At 41.7% G+C, this 27933-nt stretch overlaps 2 protein-coding genes across 3 annotated transcripts; one reads left to right on the top strand and one right to left on the bottom strand.

The window, feature by feature from the left end:
• gk5 (glycerol kinase 5) lies at positions 1-13392 on the bottom strand. 2 transcript variants are annotated; one of them, XM_040022202.1, is made up of 17 exons: positions 13308-13392; positions 12669-12966; positions 12479-12572; positions 11884-11959; positions 11683-11776; positions 11361-11492; positions 9343-9418; positions 8888-8949; positions 8720-8793; positions 7640-7700; positions 7281-7407; positions 7106-7210; positions 6854-6948; positions 6368-6471; positions 2946-3005; positions 2518-2651; positions 1-1925 (listed from the first exon to the last, which is right to left on the bottom strand). In XM_040022202.1, the coding sequence occupies exons 2-17, from the start codon at positions 12792-12794 to the stop codon at positions 1753-1755; spliced, it is 1593 nt and encodes a 530-aa protein (XP_039878136.1). In that variant the 5' UTR covers positions 12795-12966; positions 13308-13392; the 3' UTR covers positions 1-1752. The 2 variants fall into 2 exon arrangements, with proteins under 2 accessions (XP_039878136.1, XP_039878135.1); XM_040022201.1 differs by lacking the exon at positions 13308-13392 and having other exon boundaries at positions 12669-13301.
• Positions 13389-27739, top strand: LOC120727739 (nucleolin-like). The gene is made up of 14 exons (XM_040022203.1): positions 13389-13491; positions 13893-13950; positions 15626-15778; positions 16522-16584; positions 16672-16795; positions 17509-17666; positions 24962-25033; positions 25120-25243; positions 25348-25505; positions 25809-25935; positions 26460-26620; positions 26703-26792; positions 26910-27033; positions 27128-27739. Exons 1-14 carry the CDS (start codon positions 13477-13479, stop codon positions 27261-27263), a joined length of 1563 nt encoding a protein of 520 aa, XP_039878137.1. The 5' UTR covers positions 13389-13476; the 3' UTR covers positions 27264-27739.
• The last annotated feature ends 194 nt before the right edge of the window (positions 27740-27933 follow it).

The following is a 27933-nucleotide window of genomic DNA, read 5'->3' on the forward strand; positions in this document are numbered from 1 at the left end:
TGATAATTCAAGTTTTTAATAGAAGCCCCTCCCCAGCAACAAAAATGCTAGACCTTCTCATCCAAATCTTTTTATAATTACACACATTGTATTCATCTGCTAGGCCCTAGCATGTTGGAATGACACGTGCCATTCAGAAACTGAATGAAGTACAAGTGATGTCACACATGTGAACTGGGGTTAACTTTAGGGTTAGGCACAGTATTACACTTTGCAAGAGAACAGATCATCACACGGGGAGCAGAACAAGTCAGGAAAGACATTCACAGTTTAGATCTAGTTAGTCATTTGGGCTTCATCATAATGCGATCAGAATTTTAAACTATGTCATCAGAGTTCATCAAGTCGAGATCGAGACTCGAGTCAAAACATTATCATATGACATCCCCATGGTTGTACTCCACACTAACAAAGAATAATCATGAGACATGGACTGGTTTGAACCCCCTTATGACCTCACTCACAGCAACAAAATAACAGATCAAAGCATCAAACAGTACAAAATTAGACATTTTTGTGTTTATTACAGTTAAATCTAATACTTTTTCCAGCTCTTGTTGCCAATCGAGAGGTATATAATCGACTAATTGGAAGCATAGAATTAACATTAAACACTTAACTCCAGTCAAATTCCCACATACAGAAAAACAAACACATACAATTCCTTTTTTGTTCTAGTCATATTTAAATCTCTGAATACAGCCACTGAATATAATTTGTTGATCACACAGTAATTAATTAAAAAAAAAAAAAAAAAAAAAAAGGCATCATGTATGACTTTACGAGGTCAACGTTCAGATTTAAAATTGAGAGGCAGCTGCTACAAAAGTGAAACATTAAGCTGCACATATCGGATCTGGGCTTCCTTTTGTGCAGTCTGAGGTGTCATGAACAGAGGCTCATGTGTGAATCTGGGATGAACGCTTTTAACTCTATAGCTGCTGATGAACATTTGGCATGCGGTTGCTATGGCGACCTCATGATTTTTAAAAAGCTGTAAAAGGTGGTCATCAGCACCCCCATGTGGGAAAATGTAAAAATCTTATTTCCGCTGCGGAAAAAACAAAAAATACAGACTGAAATATGAAGCAGCACCAGTGACGTACAGCCTGGAATGAATGAAATGTGCTTGTAAACCAGCTGCTGTGTGCAAGAAGAGGAAATCAAGTCAGGGAACAGCAATTCAAGGCTGTGGCTGGGGAATCCTTTGGCTTGGATCTGACCTGCACTGCTGTGTGAAGTTAGTACAAGCGTGCCTTCAACTGTATTAATCAGTGCTGCAGCATCATGTCAGTGCATTTGTCCTTTAGCTTTACATTAGAGGGGCACTTGGAGAGTGTATCCTATGACAAGATCAATGCCCTGCTGTGGTCCAGAACGGTTTCCTTCCTTAACTGTGCTACAACTCTTCAACAAGTTTCTAAAAACTAAGCTAGGTAGATTATGTGCAAACTTGCAGACAAAAAGTGGCAGTGAAAACAGATCTCGGAAAAATAAAAAAATCTGCTGTCATGTTCCCTAGGACGACTAAGTAACTGCTGGCAACGATGTTTTCCTTACATAAGTAGCCCAGGATTTATTTTTTCCCGTTAAAATTTGACTCACAGCTAATGGCTGTTATTTTGTAAACAGTAATTTTTCTTTAAAATTTTTTTTAACAAAAATCATCGGTCTACTTTCAAATGTCATCAGATCTGACATCTCCATCCTTCATGGTCACCCCATGGACTCTCCGTGCGTGTGCTTCAAGTGTCAAGGCTTGTTGTACCAATTCATGGAGCGCCGCAGAGCTCTCTCCCAGCTCTGGAGGATGGGGACGTACTCCCTGTTTGGGCTGCCGGTGCACTCCTTGTCTGCACATCGGGGCAAAAACTCATCGTCTGCACTCTGCAGCTTTTTCAGCTCCTCCCGCGTCCTCCAGAAACCTGCGTACAACACCGACACAAATATAAATGTAGAATCTAGCACCGCACAAGGTACGCTGTGGTGCAAAAAGAGCAATAAATGCTGGACAAATGATCTAATTATCTACATCACTGTGGACAGATCCACTTAAAAGCCATGTTCCTCATGATTCATTTTATTTTTCAGTCGTCAGCACCACCTGCTTCTGGCCTGTTATGAAACAACCACAACAAATCAGCCATATTTTCTGGTTGATTTGATTAAATGCTGACTAATATATAACAATCTAATTACATAATGTGAATAATTAAATGGAAAACAGGTTATGTAACAAACAGCAAGGCTTTTTGCCTCTCCTGCCAGAGTCAGCAGGAATAAAAATAGGACTTTTGATCAAAACTTTTCAAATGGGCCTGTCAGGAGCTGTAATATTTTTAGAGAAAAACCACAGTGAAAGTAAGACCAGAGTGTCAGAGCATGATAGATCACTCCGTTTGTGCTCAACGTCATTTCTAAGACATCTTATCTTCACACGGCCGTGAATCAAATGCTCCTTCAAAACATTCGACTACAGTGCAAATGTTTGTTCTGTTTAAATATTTATTTCCATACCGACTTCAAGTCCAGCGACAAAAGCAGCCCCGAGACATGACATCTCATGGTGCTGGGGTCTGGCTATCTTTTTACCAAACAAGTCTGAGGTCAGCTGCATGACGAAGTCATTGGAGGAAACACCACCGTCCACCCTGAGAGAGAAAGGAGCCGAGCACTCAATTAGATTTTCCTTCACTTTACTGTAACAGTATCAGGGAAACATAAAGCCATAATGCAAAGTCAATAAAGAAATGAACTGCATGAGTGGAGGCAGAGAACACAAGAGTCTATTCTGTTACGCCCAGTTTGTTGGCTAAAAGACAAACACTAAAATAAAATATCAAACGGGTGTCTGGTCTCTGTATGAGTTAAATGCCAACACACAGAGTTTTTATTGCATGTACAGTTACTACCTTCAGACTGACGAGTTAAAAGAAGTACTGTACCTTATCTTTGTGATGGGAATACAGGTTTCTCTTAACATTGTCTCATACAGCTGCTTATTTCTGGAACAGAATGTAAATAAGCATGAATGAGAATCAGAATCAGAAAGGGTTTTATTGCCAAATGTTGAGCAGGTTTACAACATTAGGAAATTGCTGCGGTGCTTCAGTGCAAACATACTGTCATAAATTGCGCTTAAATAGACATGAAAAAAATAAAAGTAAGAATAAGAATTAAAAGTGCTACGTAGAAAGATATATACATGATATAGAATAGAATAGAATAGAATTCAACTTTATTGTCATTGCACATGCACAGGTACAGGGCAACGATATATACATGAGTGCAGGTGGTGATCAGTGCCAAACATGGAATGATGCAGTGAACACAGCGTAGGGTCATGTGTTAGTGGTGGGAACAGTCATACGTTTATTGTTCATGTGTCCAACAGCAGAGGGGAAGAAACTGTTCTTATGGCGAGAGGTTCTGGTGCGAATGGACCGGAGCCTCCTGCCTGAGGGGAGCAGGTCAAACAGACTGTATCCAGGGTGAGAAGGGTCAGCTGAGATCCGAGCTGCACGCCGCAGTGTCCTGGAGGTGTACAGGTCCTGCAGAGATGGGAGTCTGCAGCCAATCACCTTCTCAGCAGAGCGCACAACACGCTGCAGTCTCTGTTTGTCCCTGATAGTGGCTCCAGCGTACCACACGGTGATGGAGGAGGTGAGGATGGACTCGATGATTGCGGTGTAGAACTGCATCATCGTCCGTGTTGGCAGGTTGAATTTCTTCAGCTGCCTCAGGAAGTACATCCTCTGCTGGGCTTTCTTGATGACGGAGGTGATGGTGGGCTCCCACTTCAGGTCCTGAGTGATGGTGGTACCCAGGAAGCGGAATGAGTCCACAGAGGTGATGGGGGTGTCAGTCAGGATGATGGGGGGGAGTGGGGCTGTGTGCTTCCTGAAGTCCACAATAATCTCCACTGTCTTCTGGGCATTCAGCACCAGGTTGTTGTGGCTGCACCAGGACACCAGACGTTCAACCTCCCTCCTGTAGGCAGACTCATCCCCGTCTGAGATGAGCCCAATAATGGTGGTGTCATCTGCAAACTTGATTAGCTTGACAGACTGGTGGGTGGAGGTGCAGCAGTTGGTGTACAGGGAGAAGAGCAGAGGAGAAAGAACACAGCCCTGAGGGGAGCCGGTGCTGATGGTCCGGGAGTCCAAGACATTCTTTCCCAGCCTCACATGCTGCTTCCTGTCCGTCAGGAAGTCAGTGATCCACCGGCAGATGGGATCAGGCACATTCATCTGGGAAAGCTTGCCTTGGAGATGGTCTGGAAGGATGGTGTTGAAGGCAGAGCTGAAGTCCACAAACAGGATCCTGGCGTAGGTTCCTGGGGAGTCCAGATGCTGCAGGATGAAGTGTAGGGCCATGTTGATGGCGTCATCTACAGACCTGTTGGCTCTGTATGCAAACTGCAGGGGGTCCAGGAGGGGGGCCGTGAGGGTCTTGAGATGGGAGAGAACTAGGCGCTCAAATGACTTCATGACCACAGATGTCAGAGCCACGGGTCTGTAGTCATTTAGTCCAGTGATCCTAGGTTTCTTGGGGACAGGGATTATGGTAGAGGACTTGAAGCAGGCAGGCACATGACATGCCTGCAGTGAGGAGTTGAAAATGCCAGAGAACACTGGGGCCAGCTTGTTTGCACAGTGTCTGAGGGTGGCAGGAGACACACCGTCTGGGCCGGGAGCTTTTCGAGCATTCAGACTCTTAAACTGCTTCCTCACATCTGCCTCATGAATATGAAGAGTTGTGGTGGGAGGAGGTGGTGTGAAATCCTCTTTTGTGTGGGGTGAGGAGGGGGGTGTTGTAGGTGAACAGTTTGAAGGTGGTGATGGCTCTATGGAGGGGGGAGAGGTGAGGGAATTAGTGTCCAAAGTGTCTCTATTGTTGGGGCCGTTGGAGGTGTGAAGGCTGCCTGATGGCTCGTCAAAACGGCAGTAAAAGTCGTTGAGGGTGTTGGCCAAGAGTAAGTCATCAGTGGAGTGGGGGGTTTTAGGCTTGTAGTTCGTGATATTCCTAAAACCTTTCCACACAGAGGCCGAGTCATTCTCTGAGATCTGCTGCTGCATCTTCTCAGAGTGCTGATGTTTAGCAATGTCCACTTCTTTAGTGAACCTGTACTTGGCCTCTCTGTAGCAGTCCCTGTCTCCGCTTCTGAACGCCTTTCTCTTTTCCAGCCACAGCTTTTTGAGTTTAGGAGTAAACCAGGGTTTGTCATTGTTATAACTCACCCTGGTGCGTGATGGCACAATGCTGTCCTCACAGAAGTGGATATAGGAGGTGACAGAGAATAAACAGTAAAGCAATAAGGAAACTAGAGTGCTGTCCAATAGTCTTGAGCCACCCTCATTTCACTATGTTGGACTCGAAAACTAGGAAATTGGTGCAATCATACATGAGAATACAGCTCTTAAGGCAAAAGAAGAGTTTGTACAATCCCAGCGTGATTGCAAGTCTGACCACCGTTAATCTTCAACACAATTTTTAATCTCTTCAAACACTCTTCAGGAACAGTTCTCCACAAGTGTTAAGGATCATTATCAGGTTAGAAAATGAAGCCATTGAGGCTTTCCAGATTTTTAAAGATCTCTAATTCCACCATCTGAAATTCAGCCCCAAACCATGACACAGTCTCTCCTGTGTTTTACAGATGGCTGTGGACACTCACCTCTCTCCTGAACTCCTTCATACATTTGGAACCAAAAATGCCAAATTTGCATTCATCACTCCATCGGACCTGTTATGGCTGATTTTTACTCCAGTACTTGTGTAATTTGGCCTACCTCAGCCTTTCTTCCTTTTTGAAAATACATTTTTTTCTTATGTCTTCAGGACATGACTTTCAGATACACTGTATCTGCTAGATAGTTGTTAGGTCGAACATTTCTTATTCTGTCCTCCACTTATCCAGTTTCCTCAACATTTCTAAGGATATACTTGCACACTCTTGTGTGTGTGGTGCAAAAATATTTGATGCCAATATAAGAAGTGTGTTATATTTAACATTTTCATAGCTTCTTCTACAGAAATTGAAAAAGATTACGCGTTTTTGTGACCAGCTGCTAGTAACAAAGTTGTCTGCTATGAGTAGACACAACACTGGTTCCTCCCTTGAGTTAGGTGCCTTTTTAATACTTGAATGATTTAGAGATCAGTTTTAAGCAGCTTACCAAAAATTCCAAACACGGCTAAAAATGGTCAGGTACAAGGACAGGACTGAGAAGGAGTTGAAAAACAAAGTTTTTCAATAAAAAAAAACTTTGAAACTTGCTCTTTGCTCTTGGAAGCAAAAATATTTACCAAATGAGTGATAGCTCAAGACTTTTGCACAGTATTTAATCTTTTGAAAATGCCTCACCTGAAGGCGACTGACTCCAGAATGGCCCGGACCAGGTGGCGTTTAGTAGTAGATGGTTTTAGGCCCATGAAGGAAGCGCATGCTTTTGGATCATTCAGAGGAGCCTTTAATAAAACATTTACACCAACAGTTAATAAACTGCAGTCGTTAAAGAAAGGATGAAAGAAAAAAAAAAAGGTCTCTAAACGGTCTTTGTGTCTTAAAGTCAAGCTCAAAAATTGTTGGTCAGCAGACGTGCTGTTACGCAGCTCTGCAGGGTTACTGTCGAAAAGTAGCTTTTGCGTGTCTAACTATAAGCATTTAGCATCCAGCATAAACACTTACAAGGGCGAGTTCACAATGGAGGGCAGCAAAAAAAAAAAAAAAAAGAGACACCATGTTACAGAGAGATAAATAAAATAAAGAAATGAATGAGTGTTGAGTTAAAAGAAACTACACGTAATAAGAAACACACGCTTACAGCAGAAAAACAAAAAGTGCACAGACCTGCAGGCCGCTGAAGGAAGGAACAAAACACACTCCATCTGAATCACTGACACTGTAAGCCATGGTGCTGGTCTCTCTGACATCAGAGAAGAGCTCTGAAACAGCACACACACAGGTGTCACACACAATCCCCGGCTCTGTCCGTCACTGCCACGCTCAGTGTTCAGTGTGGAAGAGGAAAACCGACTATGATTTAAAGATGGATGAATTAGTCCTGCGTGGTGTTTTCACACTATACGCCTCACTGCTCACCCAGCTTCTGTGCCCATTTGATGGCGGTCCCTGTGTCGGCTGCATTTCCCTCTGCCAGGTACACCACCTCTGAGCCGATCTTCCACCCCACAAGAGGATACAGACCTGTAAAGAGAGGTCAGAGGTTATGATTAGCCTGAATGGGTGAATATGAATGTACGTGTGGACTCTTTACCTGCTACAGATGTATGTGGTTTGCTCCCAGTGTTTATGTCCATGAAGGTGCCTGTTCCCATGGTGATCTTCACATCACCAACATCAAAGCAGCACTCTCCAAACATGGCTGCCTGTTGGTCTGCCATCTAAGGCAAATGGACAGAGGAGATAATTGAAAGTTTTGATGACAATGAATGTTGAAAACTTGCAATTAAGGGAAGTGAAGTAGAGTGCAGGGATGACGTGCAATCAGCTGCTGATTAGCTAACTTTGCAAGACATCTTTGTTACAACATAATGGTGGCGAAATGCCAGGTTTAAGCAGTTAGAGGTTTGCAATGCAGACAAGAGATTGTGTGACGGTCAGATGTTGACTCACCACTGACATGATAGGAATGGGCACGCCAAAGATGGATGGGTCTGTGGAACCAAAGTCATGGCTGTGGTGTCAAGACAAGAAACCGGAGAAATCAGACACAATGCATCACGATGCTTCCTTCTCTCACCCCAAGCGGTCGTGGCTGGGGCCGCCCCTCCCTGAGCCTGGCTCTGCTGGAGGTTTCTTCTCGTTAGAGAGGAGTTTTCCCTTCCCACTGTCTCTAAAGTGCTTGCTCATGGGGAGGTCATATGATTGCTGGGGTTTTCTCTGTATGTATTATTGTAGGGTCTACCTTACAATATAAATCACCCTGAGGCGACTGTTGTTTTGATTTAAATCAAATTGAATTGAATCGTCTCACAGTCTCTTTCAGAGCTTTACTCTAAAGGCAAACTGAGGGCAAAGGACATAACGAGATGCTCCACTTTATGCTTACTGTATATTGCAAAGGTTGGGTTTAATTGAATCTTTAATTATAACTCTAACTAACATATTGAAGTGACTGTTGACAGTGTACATTTTCAGTCAGTGCATTTGAACTTTAATGTATACATTTTTCTTATGCACACAGATGTTTGCTTCCACCAGCTGCGAGAAAGCAAACATGTGAGTCACATTAAATGTGATCATGTGGGATTGTGGCACACACTCAGTGTTTCTCAAGAAAAATATTTTAGAGAAAAAACAGAAAAAAAATGAACACAATCTCTTTTCCCCCACTTCCTTGCATATTATAACACTGTGCATGGATAAAAGTTGGGACCCATTGATCTATATATAAATAGGTATAAAAAGAAGGGCTCTTGGATTCTCTGCCAAAGTCAGCGTCTCATATGGAACCACATTAAACATTGATAGGTTCTTCCTTTATTGATACTCACTGTCTCCAAAGTTTCATTAAATTTAGACAGATAGACTTTGAATCAGACAAAAAGACAAACAATAACAAAAACAAGCATGTCTCAGACTCAGCAGGGACATAAAAAAAACATAGAATACAAAGACAAATGTGATCATGTTTATTAATATGAGCGACTTTTGCTAAAACATGAACAAACTGGAAGCGAATGGTCCACTCACCCTGTATTTTCTACTTTGGGGAAAATAGAGAGCGGCAGGGACACAAGAGAGGAAAGAAACCCACTCCAGCACATCTATGAAGCAAGTCACATTACAGGGATAAACAATACAAGACAAACTCAAACCAACCACAGAATAAACAGTAAATAATTATGACTGACACCAGACCTGATAAGAGTCGAAAATCCCTGTTGAACTGGCATTAGAGTAATCGGTGGCATGCAGGTGTCCTGAAACAGATTAGGAGATGCATATAATCATTCTCTAAAAGAAAGGTTAATTAACAAAAAACTCGAGCTGCTTGTCACTTTTCCAAATCTCCTCCCCAGGAGTGAGCCGAAACATTCCTGAGGAATTTCAGCCAATCAGTGACTCAGTAGGATTGATAAGACAAAGGACATTCTGTCTGGGGATTATTATCCTGTTAGGAACTGTACAAAATCACAGTTCACTGCACAAATCTTATATTACTGAACTTGTTTTAGATGTCACTGAGTTCAAGAGGCTAAACGAGAATAGCTAGAAAAAAAACTCTCCCCTGAAAAGAAAGAAAAAAAGAAAAAGTGTTTTTAGTCTAGGCTTACTCGATGTCTGGGAAACCAAGCTAAACAATGCAAACCCACCTTTTGTGAGTTTAAACAGGAGCCAGCTGTCTATTGTCCCAAAGCAGCAGTAACCTTCATCTATTGCTTGACAAACCTGAAAGAAGAAAGAAACATGACGAGGCTGAAAACAGACGAATGCTGTGGGCCATCTAATACTGAGGCCTCTCCATGCTTCTCCTTTCCTTTTTTTATTAATCAACTCTTTGGTTCATAAGGGCATCAACACAAGTTTATTTTTACATAAATAAAAACCTCCCTCCTGGGGCGTAGCATGTTTCTGTTTCTTAAGAGGGACAAGCTGGGAGCGAGGGTTCTGCGCAGCATCTCAAGCGTAATTTATGTTCCTGTAAATGTGTCGGTCTGCGTACACGTTTCTGTTCGGACAGCGAGACCTGAGGGCTTTTCTCCCATCACAGCCGTGCTCCCATGCAGTCCTCCAAAATCCTAACTGCATGTCGCTGGATGCTGAATGCTGATTGGTTGATAAGTGGGCCAGAGCAGGAAAGCGGAGTACACCGGGAACGGGAGAAGCATAAAAACCAAACAAACGAACAAACACACAAAAAAACGTAAAAAAAATAATAATACAGAAGCTTTGAGAGTGGCTGCAGTGGACTCTTTGTTTGACTTCAGCGCTTTGTATATTTGAACCTTGCTCTTCCCTGCAGGTGGCTGAAGGACCACAAACAGCGCACAGCAATCAGCCCACAAACCAGTTATACCACATACTTTGTATTCTGCCTCCATTAACAACAGAGTTCTCTGTAGGTAGACGGGCCATCCCCCGATTGGCGGTGGACTGTGAACGTGCAAAGCATAAATTCCGCTTTAGCCGAGCTGTCCTCGGACTTTACTCTTCTGGACAGGAATCTCTGATGTGTCCTCAATCTGCTGGAGCCACTCATCCACTTTTAGGGTTATAGCTCCTGATGCTGGTGTTACCACTGGGACCATTTTGAACTGTATCTTCCACATCTGGTCCAGTTGTTCCTTCAGCCACTGGCACTTCTCTGTTTATCTCAGAATCTGGTGCTTAGGGTTTGCTCTTCTGCCACCATTATCAGAGCTTCTGTGCTGTCCTTAAAGCCAACATTTTTCTAGCCCCTGCTGGGATTTCTTGATGTCAGCCACTTCCTCTACCTGTCGATGGTACATCCCAATGCAGGCTTTTGGTCTTTTACAATGCTTCCTCCTCCTTTCCCTCACCATCATCTTTCTTCAACTGCCTGAAGTATTCTTCATCTCAAGTGGAACCATCTTCCTAACCTACTCATGCATCCTCCGTCACCGTCTAATCCTTGCCTCACCTCTTTCTGCTACTTGCAGAGCCTCAGGGTGTCAGATTTTGGGTGGAGACCTCTGTCCATTGTGAGCAGTTTTTTTTGTGTCTTGACATATCAGTGTATCTCCTCCTGTTTAATATTACAGTTGAGTATTAAATGACTTGTCTTAGATCTTCATTGTGGAACCCAAAGGACTGTGGGTACTTGTAGCTGTTCTATGTGCTTGTCATCCTGCATTCTCGAAAACCTTTTTGGTGTGGATCACCTTCCCACACTCTGACACCACTGAGTCACACTTATTCAGGCTGAGGATCAATGAGTCAATGTCTCACTCATGCCGGTTGTACAGCTTGATGTTATCCATGCACAGGAGATAGCTGATTATTACTCCAGAAATCTACTTTGAATATGTATTAAAAATACATACAGACTAGTGGTTGGAAAATCCTTTACAAATGGTAAATAGTTATTTATTCTCTTATACTGATGGTAACAACTGTAAGAGTCTAACCCTAACCCTTAATAGTAATGAATGATTTGTTATACTCCGTCAAATATGAGGGAACTTCAACTTTTCAGTGCACTCACTGTTCCTGAATTCATCGTTTAGTTGTGATTTTTCACGCATAAACGAATTGTTTGATTGCAATTAAACAGTGGCCCACATTGTTCCCAGTTGTTATGCATGCAAATGTGTGCAACTGTGTTACTCTACTTTTGAGCACAAGCCCGTTAGTTAACCCTTCCACGCACCTGTTTGTAATGTGTCAAGACCCAGACGAGGCGAAAAGTGACATGCTGAGTGGAGAAGACGATGAGACTTGCTGCAAGCAACCGTTTCTGCCTGGTAACAAAGTAGAGGACCTTCATTGCACCATGGATTGCCTGAGATTTTTGTAAAAACAAACAAACAAATAAGATGGATAAACAAAAAGCACACCCAGCACTGGTTGAAAAGAATTTTGAGTTTACATGGGAACATCATATTTATTTGAAATTTTTTCCTGCCTTTGCCTTTTAAAGTCCAATCTATTGACTAAAGATCATGAAAGATAGAAATGGGGAGCAGCCTCACTTTCATGGTGCAGGATCTGTTCCAGGACTTCACCAGGTCTGCAGCTCTCTGATCCTGCCAGCTGATGAAGTTGTGGAAAGGAACCCCAGTTCTCCTGTCAAAGCGGAGGAGGAGATGAGAAACAAACTAGAGGAAAAGCCAGCGTAGGGCATGAATTATTCAAAGATGTGCTAAAGTAGGTATGTGAGCAAAGCTATTCACCTGTCCCATGTTGTGAAGGTACTGCGCTGAGTGGAGATCCCAAGGGCCTCTACCTGGTGCATTTGTATTCCTGCATCTATATGATCAGGACAGCAACACGAGCACAAAACGGTTAAGCAGAGAAAAAGAAGGACAAGGATCGTTTTTCTAAAAAAAATTCCAACATAAGACATTCACATTGCAGTAAATGATAAACAAAAAGAACAATTTAAAAAAAAAACTAAAAGCCAAGTGTGCTTAACTGGAATATCAGTATATGATCTTTCACACGCAATTTTCTCTTTGACAACAAAACTAAATGAACTATGTGAAACTTCGGTAGTGTTTTATCTATTATGCTTGTATTACGACATGCCTAGAAATGGTTACAAAGCCATTTATAAGGCTTTGGGACTCACTGAACCACAGTGATAGCCATTATCCACGAGATTTCCAAGGTACCCTGACCTAGTGCAACAATGGCAAATAAAAGAGTTTATCTTTAGATTCAAGTGTGACCAATATACAAAAAAACTTAGAAATCAGGAAGGGGACAAAAACTTTTTCATGGCACATCTCCGGATTGACATAAAAGTAGGAATTGGAGCAGATGTACCTTGCACAGCTCCTTTAACCACAGAGATAAACCCTTTCCACAGGTCATCTGGGTCCATCTCCACATGTCCTACCTCTGGATAAAGGAGCACAACCTGGGGAAAGATCAAGTTTGTGTGGATGCTGCATTTAATTTATTTACCAAGCGGGTGGTTTATGTGAGGAATTAAAAAGGCAGAACAGATGAATACCTTTGTAGAGCATGATCCTCGGATCTTTGCCTCCTTGTCATAGACGTGACATCTGATTGACGTTGTGCCCACGTCCACCGACAAAATGTAGCTTTCCTTCTTGAAACCGTTCCTGTGGCTCCCCATTGTGGGAAAGTGTGTCCTATTTTGTCTCAGTGCTGTCCCACGCCATTTGTGATCAACTCATTGTGGTCTTGTGTACAACCTGAATTGCTCGTTTAATCCGATAGTAGCTTATTTGCACCGGGTTTCGTGTTGGGACTGTAACTCCACCTTTGGACTCGGGTTCCAGTTCAGCCTGTTTGAGTCAACAGATTGCTACAGCATGATTTTCCAGCAGAGCAAACATTCGCATCACAAATTTCAGTAGCTAAAAGTGAAAATGGGTCCAAAGTTTGGCTGGAGCCGAAATGCTTTTCACAAGTTCACCAAACTCAAAAGTTAAGCTAGGGCTAACTGGCTAGAAGACATTTAAATAGTAATTAGCTTCCAAAAACATCCCCAAATCTGTCTAACCGCTTTATTCGAACCTTCTCTGTTTCCGGGATCTACTCCCCTCACTGTGGGGTAGCGCAAACGGTAGTCTAATTATCAGCAAGGAATAACGAAAGTAGTAGTTGTAAAACCGCGTAAACTTACCCGAAAGCGTGTTTCTGTGCGGGCATCCGTAGAGTACATCGTACGCATGCGCAGTACGGTACTCAAGTCCGGTAGCATGTGGATGTTTTCATCCTAGCACGCGTGTATGGTTTCTGACTGACGCTACAATTGTTTCAGCCTGTGATTTTGTGCTATTTAAACGTTTAATATGGCAAAAACAGACGTAAGAGTTATACCGCATTTGTGCAACTTACACAAACAGGCTTTGATGTGATAATAATGCATTGTGTTAAGCGTTTATATCACGTTGTTTTTTGGGGTCAGTGCGAACTCAGGAGCTAGCAGTCGGTTAACTTGTGAATTATCATAATTAAAATTGTACAAAACATGAGTCTGATTATAGTCGAGTACTCGGATATAATACCGTTATTACATTAGAAAGGGCAGCTATTTAGGGAAGAGTTAATTTTTCTGTCTTTAATGATAAAAATGCTAAAAGTAACACGAACATCTCTGCCGTTAGCACAGTGTTTTGTCAGACATCGCAAAGGAATTTACAGACTTCAGACTTTTTGGTAAACGTAAATGGTAAATCGTTCACTGAAACTGTTCTGTTTGTTTCAGGCTACGAGACGGAGAAAAAAACAGAGCAAAGTTGTACAAGAGGACACAGCTGACACTGGCAAGTAAATCCCTATTAATATGTAGAAATTCACAGTAAACATGACTGTTTGAGCGGAATAATGTTAGTAACTATAAGTCCTTCAATCTTTATGATCTCAGCGGACACTTTATAAAGTACAACTGGCGTATAGTTTTGCCTGCACAACTAACTTACTGTTTTGTGGCACAGATCCAACAAGGCGATAGATACATTGCTCAGAGATTTTAGTCCATATTGATATGACAGCATCACGCAGTTGCTGCAGATTTGTTAGTTGCACAGTTGATGTGAATCTCCTGTTCTACCACATCCCAAAGATGCTCGTTTGGATTGAGATCTGGTGACTGTGGAGGCCATTTGGGGAGTCCAATGAAATTACTGTCATGTTTAAGAAAGCAGTTTGAGATGATTTGAGCTTTGTGACATGGTTTGTTATGCTGCTGACAGCAGCCATCAGAAGATGGATACACTGTGGTCATAAAGGGATGGACATGACCAGAACAATATTCAAGTAGGCTGTGGTGTTTAAACAGTCCTCTGGTACTGGTACCAAAGTGTGCCAAGAAATTATCCCCAACAACATTAAACCACCATCCGCAGCCGGAAATTGTTGATACAAGGGAGGATGGAGCCATGCTTTCATGTTGTTTATGTCAAACTCTGTCCTTTCCACCTAACTGTTGCTGCAGAAATAGAGATTCATCAGACCAGGCAATGTTTTTCTTACTTCTATTTTTCATTTTTGGTGAGCTTGTAGCCTCAGTTTCCTGTTGTTAGCTGACAGGAGTGATACCCAGTGTGGTCTTCTGCTGTTGTAGTCCATCTGCTCCAAGTTTCAAGATGTTGTGCTTTCAGAGGTGCTCGTCAGCATTTTCCTGGTTATAACAACTGACTATTTGTGTTACTGTTGCCTTCTTATTATCTTAAATCAGTCTGGCCATTTTCCTCTGACCTCTGACCCCAACAAGGAATTTTGACGCAGAGAACTGCCGCCTACAGATATTTTCTTTTTCAGACCATTTTCTGTAATCATAGTGATGATTATGTGGGAAATTAATAATTAATCAGCAGTTTCCACTCAGATCCACCCATCTGGCATGAGCAATCATGCGACATTCAAAGTCACTTAAACTTCAAGTTAAGATGACTTTACGTTTCCCAATTCTGGTGCTCGGTTTGAATCTGAGGGGCGATCGTGGCTCAAGAATTGGGAGTTCGCCTTGTAATCGGAAGGTTGCCGGTTTGAGCCCCGGCTTGGACAGTCTCGGTCGTTGTGTCCTTGGGCAAGACATTTCACCCATTGCCTACTGGTGGTGGTCAGAGGGTCCTGGTGGCGCCAGTGTCCGGCAGCCTCGCCTCTGTCAGTGCGCCCCAGGGTGGCTGTGGTTACAATGTAGCTTGCCATCACCAGTGTGTGAATGTGTGTGTGAATGGGTGGATGACTGGATATGTAAAGCGCTTTGGGGTCCTTAGGGACTAGTAAAGCGCTATATAAATACAGGCCATTTACCATTTCAGCAGGACATCTGGATCATGTCCACCTGCCTAAATTCAACAGCGGTGCTGCCATGCAATATTTGATTACATATTTAGTGGACAGTTGGGCAGGTGTACCCACTGAGGTGGCCGGTGAGTTACTGTCACACAGGGTGTCTGCACTTGAGCTGTGTGAGTAATTAAAATATCTTTTCAGATTGTCAGACGGACACTGTGATAAAAGTTAAAGGAAATGCTCCCACAGTAACTGTATCCTGGAAGAAGACGAATGAGGAAGGAGAGGATGATGACACACAAACGACACTTGATGCAAGCGATCAGATGACTGCCAAAAAGATGACTGGTTGTGGTAAGGATGTTCACTGGATGTTACTGCTGCATGACCAAAATCTTTCAATATCCTTTCTCCTCTGAAGTGTGCATGTGTAATAATATAAAATAATAAAGTAATAAAGTCTATCTGTTGCATTTCATACAAGATTTTTAGAGTGCTGCTTCCGATATGAAACATGAACCCCTTTCACTGATGTCACAAAAGATCCAGTCACAACAGTTAATTTACAGCATCTTTAAATGATGGCAGGTCTGCTTTTACTAGATGAAGAGACCCCAATCGTCTCTTGGACTCTCACTTCAGCTGGACTCTAAATGTTTTCCATTTCCACCTTAAAGCTAGAATTACCCCAGCCTTTGTCAATTTATTTTCAAAGACATAAATATTATTCTTCAAATGATAAAAGCTATTGCATGCTATAAAATTGTGATAACAGGTGTTTAAGACCAAACCCTCCAGAGACCATGAAGCCTCAGCTGGCAGAAGTAGTTGTGTTTTATTGGCTGTGGCTCAGGAGGAAAAGCGGGTCGTCTGCTAATCATAAAGTTGGCGGTTCACTGCCTGCCTCCTCTGGTTTTCATGTCGGAAGTGTCCTTGGGTTGGATACTGAACCCTAAGTTGCCCACACTGCATCCATTCACCCAGTAACCGTGTGTGTGTTACTGGGTGAATGAGGCTTTTGGTAAAAAAATGTTCTTAGAGTGCAGTTAAAGTAGAAAAGTCCATTAAACATCTGTAATACTTTCTGTCCTGTGCAGTAAATGGGAAACAAAAAGCAGTTAAGAATCGCCCATCCAAGAAATCTAAGGTCAACAATGATGGTGAGAACTCATCTTTTTCTTGTACATTACCTCGTATTCCTGGAGAGGCTTCGCCTTCACATATTTCATCCCTTTGTTCTTCTTTAGGATTTCGTATTTGTGTTGGCAACCTGAACAAAACTAAAACCTATCAAGAAGTCAACGAGTCACTAGAAAAATACTTCATGTCGCAAAGCCTTCTGTTTCAAGACATTCAATTAGACCAATCCAGGTGAGTGTTTCTGTTTGTTTCTTTGTTTATGTGATTTGTTTTTTTCATGTTAAGTCCTCTAAAAGGTGTGATGAAAAACCTCTTTGCCTGTGAAAGCAACAAATGTGCCTGATCTGAATTTAACGGTCTTCTCCTGCACTGTGGGACAAATTCCAGTGTTATTTTTAGGTTGCTGTGAAAGTCCTGTGTGACTTCTTGGAAACGTATTTGCATTCTCAAAGCTGACCTAAAATTTGCACAATATTCAACTTTTGTGTTAACGTAACTTAACAGTTTTGCCGAGGGTCATTGCTCATAAAGGGAGCCGACTTTTTGGTTAAATCACAAAGACAAAAATGTTTAGCATGTAGCTGCTGTGTTAAATCTAAGCTGTAAGTTCATGGATAAGGAGAAAGGCGGTTCGTCCTGAGCTGTGTCAAGGAGAGCGGTGATGATCAGTGAGCAGCAGTATGGCTTCATGCTGAGAAAGAGCACTACAGATGTGGTGTTTGCTTTGACAGGCTGACAGTTGAGAGTGCATTATAACTTGTCAAGTTAACAAGTTGCATATTTAACACTTCATAAAAGCCCCCAAAAATTAGCAATGTGGAAAATGAAAGTATGCACAAGAAAAACATCAAAACCTTTTCTTTGCCCCTCTTAAAAAATATTTTCTGTGTTTTGTAAATTTTGCTGCTAGATGAAATAACTGATATGAATGTGTGCTGTTGTAGGAAACATGCTTTTCTAGATTTGGCCACCGAAATGGACTTGACGAAAGCGTTGGCGTTAAATGGAGAGATCCTTCTCGATAAGCCAATGAAAATCACCAAAGTAAAGATCACAAGTGAGGACAAGGCGAAGGTGAACGCACGCTCACTGGACAAAAAAGGTAAAATAGTACTGTTAATTGATATCAGACATGACGTTTCAGACATTAGTTTTTCATGGTTGTTTATTCTTAAATAATCTTCATTTGGTTTTTATTTAGTTTATTTAATTTTTCTTGCAATATTTCCTTAGTTGTTAGTTTAATTTGCTGTTTTTATTAAGAGTTTTATTGTCTCATAATTTCCTCTTTGCCTGACTTCTGCATCTTTCCTTTATGTCAGGTTTACTGTTGTCTTTGTTTTGCTGTTTAGTTACAGTTCTCACTTCCTGTTTCTTTTTGATAGTCACTTCTTTTGTTTAGCATCTACGTCCTTTGAAAAATTCCCGATAATTTGCAGCTGTGTTTAGTTGCCTTCTTGTTCCCCTTTCCCTCATTACTGTCTGTGTTTTTATAGTTTCTCTCTCTCCTCTTGGTTGCTTGTTGTCTCATTGTGCCATATAGCGTTAAATGAGAGGACTCAAATACACTCTCTGCAGACAGACTTAGGCTACGTCCACACGTACCCGGGTATTTTTGAAAACGCAGATTTTTCTATGCGTTTGCGCCTTCCGTCCACGCGTAAACGGCGTTTTCGGTCACTGAAAACGGAGATTTTTAAAAACTCCTGCCAGGGTGGATATTTTCGAAAACTCAGTTTTTGCATTTACGTGTGGACGAGGTAAACGGAGAAAACGCAGCGTCAAAGGTGTGCGCATTTTTTGACGTCACACTGTGCGTCACGTTATTGTTTCGGTGAAATGAATATATACAATGGCGGACGTAGACAAAATACTGTTACTGTTAATTTTACTCTCTGCAGTGTTTAAATGCTTACATATACATTAGGGGTGCAACGATACTCGTATGTGATTAAGCAGCAATGTAAATCCAACTATTTTCACAGTTGTTGTGGTCGTGATAATTTTGTGATGCCACATCGAAAAGGCTCGGATGAGCTTTCCAAAGTTCTACAAGTTGTGCCTCCATCGCTTGTGTCCAGATCACAGGCTGCACAGCCGTGCTGCTCCATCTTTTTCACCGACGTTTACGTGTTTGCGCGTGAGCAGTGTGAGCGGCTGCGGTGACACGTCACGAGCGATTGATGATCGGGAGCTGGTCGTGAGGTGTTAATCGCTTCTCGTTACCCCACTGTATACTACACGACGCACGATGAAGGCCAAAATCGGTCCGATCACCAAAACGGTCGCATGACTCAAAAATCTTCTCAAAATGGGCCTAAAACCGCACAGTGTGAGCCCAGCATTAGAGCAGCAATGTTTGTTCCCCTCAGAGAAAGGGAAGAATGGGAAAAGGAAAACACCTGGCTGGAAAAAGTTAATATGGGCATGTGCAGTGAATATCAGCGCTATGTGGCCAGAAGTGTGATAATATAACTTATTTTGTGTAATAAACAACTGCAAGGATAGATGATTACAACAAATAGATCACTAATACATAAAAGTAATACATAGATGAATAATGATGATGAGTTAAGATGCGTAATCATGGGAACAAGCGGGTTTACAAACAGGAGCAGCTGATTAGCATTAGAAAAGCTGAAATAATACCTCAACTGAAGCCAATTGTACTAAATGCACTAAATGTGCACTGTTACAAGAATATTTTTCTTTCTATTGTTTTCTATTATTTTAAGTTAAGCAGGACAGAGTTCTTTTAAAGAACGATTTACTTATATTCTCAAAAGTTAAGCATGACAGGCTTCTGTTTAAGAAAGAGACCTGTTTTATTGTGTTAATGTTGTCATTTTGAGCTAAAAATAAATGGCTAAATGATCACTTGTTTCACATATGGTCACAAAGAATATGCATCTGCTTAAATCAACTTCAAGTCAAATGGTTAAAAAAATAATTTCACACACAAAAAAAGAGCTAGAAAATTCACCACACTGGGAAGGGTGAAGACAACTGGGTCGCCCGGCCCTGGCCACGAGGTGTCCCTTATTTATTTTTCAGGGAGTTGGCAACCCTACTGACAGCACTAGTGGGAACACAACGAATATGACTGCACGTTTACACCGACATCATCCTAGTGCAAAGACAAGTGGAAGCAGACAAAAACAACAAGCATGCATGCTACAAACTTTACCCGAGCCATTTAGACAGCCGTTAGCACATGATTCTCCTTATGGGGACCTGATATGTTTAATATTGTGGCGAGCTCAGACAAGGAGGAGACGGAGGTATCGTTTGGTCTTGCTTCCCGTGAGCTAGCCAGGAAGCACAGCCGTTTATTGACATCTGCAGAAGAACACTGCCGCTAGCTAACTGCTCAGCGCGGCAACCGCACAGCAACAACAACAACAACAACACACAGGGCGCCCTCTGACCCCGGAAGGACACACCGTCGCAGCGAGAGGGCGTCACCCGTCACTATGGCAACATAAACAAAACATAACTGTACAAACAGAACCCCGAACAGCCCTGACCCGCTACATAGCCCCCACCTAAGGGGGGGCTATGTAGGGGTCAGTCGTCCCCGACCACCTAAGGGGTCAGTCGTCCCCGACAACCCCATTACCCCACACAAAGTCCTGCAAATGTCCAGGTGCCTTCTTTTGGCGCACCGGCCGGTCATGACTGGCGGGGGAAAAGTCACTCGGGTCAGAACATGGAGTGCCACCATCATCCCACTTCTGACACCAATGTGGCGAGCTCAGACAAGGAGGAGACGGAGGTGTCGTTTGGTCTTGCTTCCCGTGAGCTAGCCAGGGAGCACAGCCGTTTATTGACATCTGCAGAAGAACACTGCCGCTAGCTAACTGCTCAGGGCCCTATTTCAGGAAGCCGGTTTAGAAAACTCAGAGTGAAAAACGATACTCAGGGTTGAGTAACCCCGAACTGTCCAACTCGGAATATTCGGTTTCAGAAAGGCTGATAACAATTAGTTCAGTCAACGCGGAGTTGCTTTAACCCCAAGTTAAGCGCGCGCACGAGGATACATAAAGCCCTGATTAGTGGAGCACAGATTAAGCGAGTCACCATGGAGATGGAGGGAAAGAAGGCGCGGTCAATGTATTTTACAGCGCTTGAGGCCGAAATTCTGATGGCAGCATATGCCGATAACATGCAAATTTTGCGGAAAAAAAGTAACACAGCCTCAGCTGCAAAAGAAAGGGAGCATGCATGGCAAAACATAGCCGACAGAGTCAATGCGTGAGTGTTAATTTAAACATTGATCTAGGGAATTCCACCCATATAACACATTATTTTATTATATTTTATTTTATTTTGTATTTTATACATTTTATTTTGTGATGTGATGTGAGCGCAGGTGCAACCCAACAGGCCCCAAACGTTCCTGGCAGCAAGTAAAAATGAAATATAAAAATATAGTCCAAACAGGTAAGGTGTAATTGTATTATGAGCCATAGTGCTTGGTCTGTTTGTCCGATGTAAATCAATTGCAGTTAGAGGCTACATTAATTTCCCCTCTGTAAGCACTTATTGAAATTATCTGAGCACATTACAAGTACATATTTGCTTACTCTGTATGCTCAAATGTGACCCGTTATAGCCAACAGAAAAAAAAAGCGGAGGCCCGAAAAACAGGTGGGGGTCCTCCACCACCACCACTCACAGAGGCTGAGCAGTTGGCTTCCACATTTGTGATAATGTTGGCAGCATCACATATGATCTTCACAGTGCAGAGAACACAAATTAGCATCCATTACTATAATGAAATAATTTGTTAGTTTGAAATGCTACAGGGAACTATGTACCTGTACATTAATGCTGTGGAAAGACTTCCTGTTCACATAGTCTCCTTCATTTACTGAAGGAGCAATGATTGGAATGTGAGTGCCATCTATACAGCCAATCACGCCTGGGAACCGTGAAAATAAATGTAAAATTTAAGTAGTAGTTCAAGTATCACCACATCATGGATTAAGTTTTGTTCATCCTGATACCTGCAATTTTGTGGAATCCCTCTTTGATAAATCTTGTGGGTCTATGACCGGGGAACACCACAAACGAGTACAGGAGACGTTTCAGTGCAACTGTAACATTCCTGACTGCCCGACAGACGGTAGCCTTGGAAACGTGCTCAGCATCACCAATATTATACAGAAAGCTCCCGTTTGCAAAAAACCGAAGTGCAATACAAATAATATGTACAGAACTGAGAGGATGTCCGCGATGTGTCACATGAGCAATATTAGGCCTGAGGATGTTATTCAAATAAATTATAGATTGTGCTGGAAAAACGGTAACGTTCACACAGGAACTCATCAGGAAATGATAAAATGCGCTCTAATCACTCTCTCCCGGCGGAGAGCTCTGCGGAGAATTTGGGCTTCAACATCTACTGGCTCTTCAAGGAAGGGGCACGCCATGTCTGACACTTCCTACAGTCAGGTTTCCGACAAAGAGGCGGAGAAGGTCAGGGTTAGTTGAAGTAAACCTGCTAGGGGGCAGGTTAGCTTCACGGAGTGTGTCGTCATAGTAACTCACTCAGAATTAATCTAAACTCGCTTTGTGAAACCGAAAACCCAGAGTTTTCGTTCACTCAGGGTATACTTACTCAGAGTTTGCACTAAACTGGCTTTCTGAAACAGGGCCCAGCGCGGCAACCGCACAGCAACAGCAACAACAACAACAACAACACACAGGGCGCCCTCTGACCCCGGAAGGACACACCGTCGCAGCGAGAAGGCGTCACCCGTCACTATGGCAACATAAACAAAACATAACTGTACAAACAGAACCCCGAACAGCCCTGACCCGCTACAATATGCTGCTGAGAATATAGCCCAGAAGAAGCGTATAGTATAGCTTTTATTTTGGATAGAGCCATTTCTCTGTAATAAACTCTCTTTTCCAAAGATGAGTGATTCCTCAATCAGATACAGGGCTTGCAAAATCGCTAGCCCCGGGACGTCGGGCTATAGATAGAGATAGAGATAGATTTTGCAACCCCAGTCGGGCTTCCAAAATCTATCTCTGCCCTGCCCGTTGGGCTATTGTAGGAAGGAAAAATATATGTCAATGCTTTTGCATTCTTTCGGAAATGTAGCTGGGTAATTATGTCATTGGCATCGGTGAGCCACTGTCAATATGTGACATATTGAAATCGCGTTTGAATTTGCGCTTGTTTTTTGCTTTCACTTTGCAATTGCGCGAACTGTGTGTAGAGAGCGACAGTACTGATTGGTGAGTGATGATAATTTGCGCACCAATTCCTCTGACACCGTCTTATCAATCGTTAGCTTACTATGCAAACATGACAAGTGAAATCTCCCGCAGCAAGCTTAAACATATGAGAGGTTGATCGCGCAGAGAATCGCTGAGCGTTATGTGTGTGTGTGTGTGTAAAAGCAGCAGGATATTTATTTTATTTCTGCTGAGCCAAATAAGACAGGTCAGGGTGAAGAAGTGACAGCCAAAGAAAAGCTTACCACAAAACGGAAAAGTTATGACAAATCAGACTATAAGGCAAAAAGAAAGTGCAGCTTTATGGTTTCATGGACAAAAGAATTTCTGTGGCTGCAATATGACGAGCTATATAACCGGGGCTGCACATAAGTGGTCCGCAGGTGCGCATTCGCTGTCAAAAAAAAAAAAAAAAAACGCGCACAAGATATGAAGTTGCAACGCGTGTTTGCATACATAAGATTTTCTGGAGGAGGACAGACATTTGTTTAGAACTCTTAAAGATGTCGAAGAAGCTCCTTTAAGCAATTACTTTGGTGTTCCTCCACCTCCAAACAAATGTCAGAAGGAGTCCGAACCACAGAAGAAGCACGTATTCTCGGAAAAGTGGTTGCAGGAGGTGAGCTGGCTTCAAACAAATGATGAACGCACAGAGATGTGGTGCGGAATGTGCCGTGAAAATCCCACTCTAGCGGACAAAAACAGTGCTTTTTATATGGACGCAAACGCGCGTTGCAACTTCTTATCTGGTGCGCGTCTTTTATTTTGACAGCGAATGCGCACATTCGGACCACTTATGTGCACCCGTGTAAATAACATAATGTTCTGCCGGGTGTGTTGTTGGTTTTCTCTCGATTTCTGAGTCGACAAGCGCCTTTGTTACTGGGACCAGTCATTTTAAGAAAGGCCCCCATTAGAACCCATGCAATATCTTTCCCAGAACAAACACCAATTGCAAATAACATACTAAAAATAAACCTGAAAAATCTGTTTAGAACAGCGTACTATGTTGCAAAGAGTGAACTACCACTGGCAAAAGTTAGCAGTCTTTGCAAACTTCAAAAAGCAAATGGCCTAGATCTTGGTTCCACTTGTCTCTTACCCGTGACTTCAGCGGAAATTTCAAATTCAGGATCTGACACAGACTGATTCATGTCCTACACAGTTCTTACAAGTTCATAGAAATTTCTGTTCAATTAGAACCAAGTATTTGAGTTGATGATTGTAATTTTTATACAATGTTGTAATTTGTTTTTCAACAATTTTTTGATTAATGTTTTGTTTCCTTTACAATATTATACTTTAATGTATAATATTGTAAAGGAAACAAAACAGGAAACAAAACATCAATCAAAAAATTGCTCTCTTTTTTATTCGGGCTACTTACATTTATTTTGGGCTACCAAAAACTGAAGAGTCCCTGCCCGAAGGGCTACCAGGGATTTTGAAATTTTGCGAGCCCTGAGATATATTTATTTTTTTAATTACTTTTGTTTCAGCAACATTAAATTTAAAAACTGTACTTTTGAGTTAAAATATATATTTATAATTTTAATAAATGACAAATTAAAAAGGCATGAACATTTTTTTGTATCGAAAAAATATCGAACCGTGACACCAAAGTATCGAACCGAACCGTGAATTTTGTGTATCGTTGCACCCCTAATATACATACACATTCTGCTTCTATGCGCCATCTTTGTTTACGCTTTCCCACCCAGGCTTATTGACTTCTGATTGGCCAACATTTCTACACGGATAGGAATATAGCGCCACCTGCTGCTTTGGCATGTTCCTAGCAGCGTTTTCCTTCATTTCTGCGTTTCCGTGTGGACAGGATTTATTTTTTAAAACGAAAACAGAAAATCTCTGTTTTCAAAAATACCCGTGTACGTGTGGACGTAGCCTTAGTAAAAAGAAAGCACCGCTGTATTGGTGAGGTGGGTTGTCCAAAGAAAATGACAACATCCTCACAAATTCCATCAAAGAAAAAAGTAAACTTAATCCAAAAATCAGGACTCAAATTACTAAAGGAATAGAAGATGAAAAAATAAATAAACAAACAAGAATACAAAGTCCATAAGCTGAAAAACCTTGACCAAAACCCAGGACGATGGCGGTTACCACATTTTCTATCTCCTGCAGTAAATGGTAAAAGGAAGGCAGAACCCGTCATTGAGGATTCCCCATCAAAGAAAGCAAAGCGCATCAATGAAGGTATAAACTCATTACTGCTTGTCTTGTAAGATATCCAGTGATCCTGAAGACGCCTTTACACATCTCGCTGCTTTATTCCTCTTTAGGATTTTGTCTTTTCGTTGGAAACCTCAACAGCTCTAAAAATTCTGAAGAACTGAAAGAGTCACTAGAAAAATATCTCATGTCACAAAATCTCCTGTTCAAAGACATCAGATTGGACCAATCCAGGTGAGTATGTTTTCTTAATTTATGCTTTATTTTTTTATTTTCATTTTATTTATTTATTTTTTGCTGCTACATAAAGTACATAAAGTGATTTTCTGCTGTTACAGGAAACATGCATTTGTAGATTTGCTCTCAGAAATGGACCTGACTAAAGCCTTGACATCAAATGGGGAGGTGCTGCTCGATAAACCAATGAAGATCGCCAAAGCAAAGATCAAAAGTGCAAAAAAAGTGAAGGTGAAATCTCCTGAACTAAAAAAGCAAGGTAAAAATGACCAAATAGATTTGTTTAATGTGTGTTGATTAAATTAATGAACTTATTATCGAGCTTTAAGAACGTGCATTTGTCACATAGTATAAGAGATGGATCTGGCCTCTGGTAGTGAAAAACCAATGTGGAAGTTCCTTAAGCCTTCCAGTCCTATAGGAATCTGTGGCAATGGTCATTAGCAGGAACCTTTGTAAACACTTTCTTAGTGAGTTTAAAATATAAAATATTGTGAGGATCAAAATAGTAATATAAGCTTTATATATTTAAAAAAAGTGGAACTTTCCTGTATTTTTGCAGCCAGAGATGCCAGATGTTTGTTTGTAAAGAACTTGCCTTACAACGTAACGAAGGAAGACATTCTGAAGGTCTTCCGCAAGGCCATCGCCATCCGGTTTCCTGGTGGAACTGAAGGCCCAACCCAAGGGTGAGAGTTTTGAACAGGAAGTTGTCAGATGAGGAAGTCATTCATTACTTGTTTATGCTTTGAAAGGGGGACCTATTATGCTTTCATGTTAGAATGGTGGAAGTTTATATTAAAGCTGAGATTCTAATGATGAGGTCATAATGTGTACAAGTAATCCCTGTGAGCTAAAAGTTGAAGCTTGAATCTGCTTTAAACTCGTAGTATGATGACGCCACCAAGAGGGGATATCCTTATATGGTCCTCTTGCAATGGCTATGGCAAAAGCCCCACCCACCTGCTGTTTAATCCTTTTGTTTATGACGAAGAGCCAATCAGAACCAGGTTAGCGTAAAGGCTGTTAGTGAATGCGCTAAGGCTTAGTATTAGATCATTAAGGGTATTTTTAAAAGGGAATCAGGCAAAGCTTTCTACGAGAGTTCAAAGAGATAACATTAAAGATATTAAGCTTAAAATTAATATAATAGGTGCATTTTTAAAGATTGTTTATAACAAGTTGTAAGTGAAATGTCTTTATTTTTCAACAGAATTGCCTTTTTGGAGTTCAAAAACACAGGCATTGCTAGGAAGGTGCAGAAGCAAAAACAAGGAGTGACGATCCGAAAGAGGGTTTTGATTTTGAACTGTGTAGGAGAAAAAGGTGTTTGTAGAGTCACTAAAGCTGATGTGGAAAACAAAAGGAAAAAAGGTAAGTGAAATCAGTGAAGCTGTTTGAATATTCTTTTTTAGTAAATTTAATGTGGACTTTGCATATTCTGACCTCCTTACAGATAAAAAGGCATCCCAGTCATCCCAAAATATTGAGGCCGGCAAAAAAGAAGCCAAAGAAGAATCGTGTGAAAAGCCAGAGAAAGCAAAGGGTATCATCTCATTATCTTGATGTTATCAGATTGGCTGCTTGATTACAGAAGTGTGGCGTTTGTGATGTCAGTTTGAGTAAAACAGCGGCGTTAAATTATTAAATGTTTCTTTTCTAGTCCTGTCAAAAACACTGATCGTCATGGGCCTCGCTGAGAAGACGAGTCCAGAGATGCTCAAAAGTGTCTTTGAAGGAGCCGTCAACGCAAGAGTCACTGTAAATAAGAAAGACGTTTCAAAGAGGTCTGTAGTGCGAAGCTGTCTCTTTACTGTGTTAACTGCTTAAACTGAGTTCACGATTCTCACTTGGATGCATTTTACATTTCATTTTCGTCAGGTTCGGCTTTGTGAACTTTGGCAGCGATGAAAGTTGCAAAGCTGCTAAAGAGGCTATGGAGGACTGCGAGCTAGATGGCTGCAAAGTGACTATCGCTTATGCATATCCCAAGGGTAAAAAAAGTCGGCGAGCCTAAGGAGGCTTGGAGGGGGATCCCGATGGAAAGTCTGCAAGTCTGTAAGCTGGCAAAGAAGGAAGAAAGTTGACAGGTGGAAGAGCAAGGACAGGAGGAAAGACGTAACCTACTGCCTCATAAAATGCTCATTATGGAGAGGTCAGCAGAGACTATAGTGTAGACTGTGTGATCACACACAGAGGGATGAAGTCCCCTTTAGCTTCACTGTAGCGCTTTACTGTCTTTTACTTCATTGTTTTGTTTTTGTTTTGCTTCTTTGCTCAAACCTTGAATTAAATCCACTGTAGTCCACAGAGTTTTTCTTCTTGTTTGTTAGTGAGTACAACTTGATGATGCTATTTTCACTTTGGGTTAGATTTTCTACACCGACATGAAAAGTATGTAAAGAATAATGTACCTAATTCAAATCCAGTACCAAAAAAGTTGGGCCACTGTGTAAAATGTAAGCAAAAAAATAAAATCCAGTGATTTTCAAATCTCGTAAATCTATATTTTATTCAGAGTAGAACAATTCAGTTCATTTTTATTTTTATATATCGCCAAATAACAACAACACAGAAAAAGAACATAGAAAACCTGTCAAATATTTAAACTGAAGACATTTATCATTTTAAGAAAGAAAAAATCAGTTTGAGTTTGACGGCAGCAACGTGACATGCTCGTGTTTACC

The sequence above is a fragment of the Simochromis diagramma genome, unplaced genomic scaffold (genome assembly GCF_900408965.1).
Source record: "Simochromis diagramma unplaced genomic scaffold, fSimDia1.1 OVJJ01000205.1, whole genome shotgun sequence".
NCBI classification, from domain to species: Eukaryota; Metazoa; Chordata; class Actinopteri; order Cichliformes; family Cichlidae; genus Simochromis; species Simochromis diagramma.